This window comes from Salmo trutta, chromosome 38 (genome assembly GCF_901001165.1).
Source record: "Salmo trutta chromosome 38, fSalTru1.1, whole genome shotgun sequence".
Classification (NCBI taxonomy): domain Eukaryota; kingdom Metazoa; phylum Chordata; class Actinopteri; order Salmoniformes; family Salmonidae; genus Salmo; species Salmo trutta.
Genome location: NC_042994.1, coordinates 9,203,813 through 9,206,053, shown reverse-complemented (window position 1 = coordinate 9,206,053; position 2,241 = coordinate 9,203,813). Strand labels below are relative to the sequence as shown.

Sequence of the window (2,241 nt, the reverse complement as noted above, 5' to 3'; positions counted from 1 at the left end):
AAGGTTGATGAGTTTGGACCATGAATGTTCCACATGCTAACTGATAGTAGTTAGTAGTTACTGTATTTTTGACTAAGTTTTTAAGAGTTAGATGATTAAGAGCAAACATTCATTCTCTTTTAATTTGTTTAATTTTGTCTTCTTCCTGTTCATTAAACAAGTTAACTTTTAGTGCAATAGCTACGTGTGTGTTTGTGTGTGTCTCTCTCTCTCTGTGTGCGAATGTGTTAGACAGACAGACAGAGAGAGAGCGTGATGTGTTGTATGTTCCACCAAAATACTAATATTTCTCAAAATTGTCCCTAACCCTGGTGATCCCTCAGAACCAAAGAAAAACAACCATCTTCTGGGCAACCAGTTTACTCTCTCTCTCTTTCTTTCTTTCTCTCTCTCTCTCTCTCTCTCTCTCTCTCTCTCTCCCTCTCTCTCTCTCTCGTTCTCTCTCTCTCTCTGTAGTAACTTGACAAGGAATTCCCACACGCACTTCAATATTACTTTCCTTTACTTTCAACCCAATAACTAAAATGTGTACAGCCAGGTACAAACAGTACAGAAATAGCAGAACTATATAGCCCACTCAACCTGTGGTAGAATCACATTGCACAGATCTGACTCTTAGTGATGACATCATCAAAGGGGAAAGGTCACGGTCAATGCCAATAATAACCATGTAATTATTTATATAGTGTCCACACTATAACACTTCTCCCCCCTCAATTTAAATCCCCCCTGTAAGGAAAACATAAGATTAACAAGTAACCCACATCAGTGTTTTCTTTTCTTTACTACACAACACTGTAGAACTTCTGCTGGTGTTACTGTAAATGTAAACAAAACAAAAAAAATGACAGTCTTTATTTCTTTTCAACTAGGTCTGCTGCTCCAAACAAACACTAACACCACGAGTCTCTCAGTCTCAACTACAGAGTTAGTCTTTCAGGAGGCTTGTGACTACGCTGTGATCTGCGCAGTACTCCTGGTGTGCTACGAGACACAGGTAAGGCGTGTCCCAGTGGAGCTGGGTCTGAGGGCACAGGAGCGGGTTGGGTGTTTGTGAGAGAATGTTCATCACCCTCTGCTGGAACCACTGAATGCCCCTGTTCCTCAGATGCTGTTTCCTGTGGGGTTTCAACTTGTATACCACCACCCACAGCTGTTCCGTCTGAAAACATGGTCTTGTCTTTGTCATAGCGCAGGCGGAGGTGGTCCTGGTGTCTGCGCATGACTCGACCATCAGTCAGTTTGACCACAAAGGAGATGGGACCACTCTGACTCAGAATGATACCTGGCAACCAGCGTTGGCTGCTTGTGAAGTTGCGGATGTAGACAGTGTCATTAGGTTTTAACTGTCTCTCCCTCGCGTGGTGGTCATGTCTCTCTTTTTGTTTCTCCTGCTTCCGTTCCACTCGTGCTCTGATGTTCGGACGCAGTAGATCCAGGTGAGCTTTTGGCTTTCTGCCCATTAACATCACCACTGGAGCCTTTCCTGTTGTTGTTTGTGGCGTGATGCGGTACTGGAACAAGAACCGAGAGAGCTTAGTTGTGATGGTTCCCCCAGTCATCCTTTTGAGCCCCTCTTTCAGTGTCTGCACAGCGCGCTCCGCTAAGCCGTTTGAGGCCGGGTGAAACGGGGCGCTGCGGACATGGCGAATCCCGTTTCTCCGCATGAATTCTTGGAACAGGTCGCAGGTAAACATTGTTGCTTTGTCGGACACAAGAGAGTCCGGCAGACCATGGGTTGAAAACACCTGCCGAAGCTTTTCGATGGTTGTGGTCGCTGTGATGTTGCTCATGATGTGCGCCTCCAGCCACTTGGAGTGCGCGTCCACCATGACAAGGAACATGTGACCCATGAAAGGGCCTGCAAAGTCTATGTGCAGCCTGGACCATGGGCGGTCAGGCCACTCCCACAGATGTAGTGGCGCAGGCGGCGCCATCTTCTGGTTGATCTGGCACTCAGAACATGATTTAACTTTGTCTTCTACCTCCTGATCCATGTTAGGCCACCAGATGTAAGATCTGGCTAAACTTTTCATCCGGGAGGCACCCGGGTGAGCCTCATGGACCTCATCCATGACTTGTGCACGGCCAGGGGGTGGAACAACCACTCTGGACCCCCAGAGTATGCAGCCATCCTGCACACTCAGCTCAGTTTTGCGCTTTGCATAAGGTCTTAGTCCATCATCCTCTATGACAGGAGGCCAACCCTGCATCAGGAATCTTTTCACTTGGGACAGGATA

General features: G+C 47.0%; 1 protein-coding gene across 1 annotated transcript; it reads right to left on the bottom strand.

Moving 5' to 3' along the window:
- Window positions 1-577: 577 nt before the first annotated feature.
- Window positions 578-2,241, bottom strand: LOC115177939 (uncharacterized protein K02A2.6-like). The gene is made up of 2 exons (XM_029738934.1): window positions 1,358-2,241; window positions 578-582 (listed from the first exon to the last, which is right to left on the bottom strand). Exons 1-2 carry the CDS (start codon window positions 2,211-2,213, stop codon window positions 578-580), a joined length of 861 nt encoding a protein of 286 aa, XP_029594794.1. The 5' UTR covers window positions 2,214-2,241.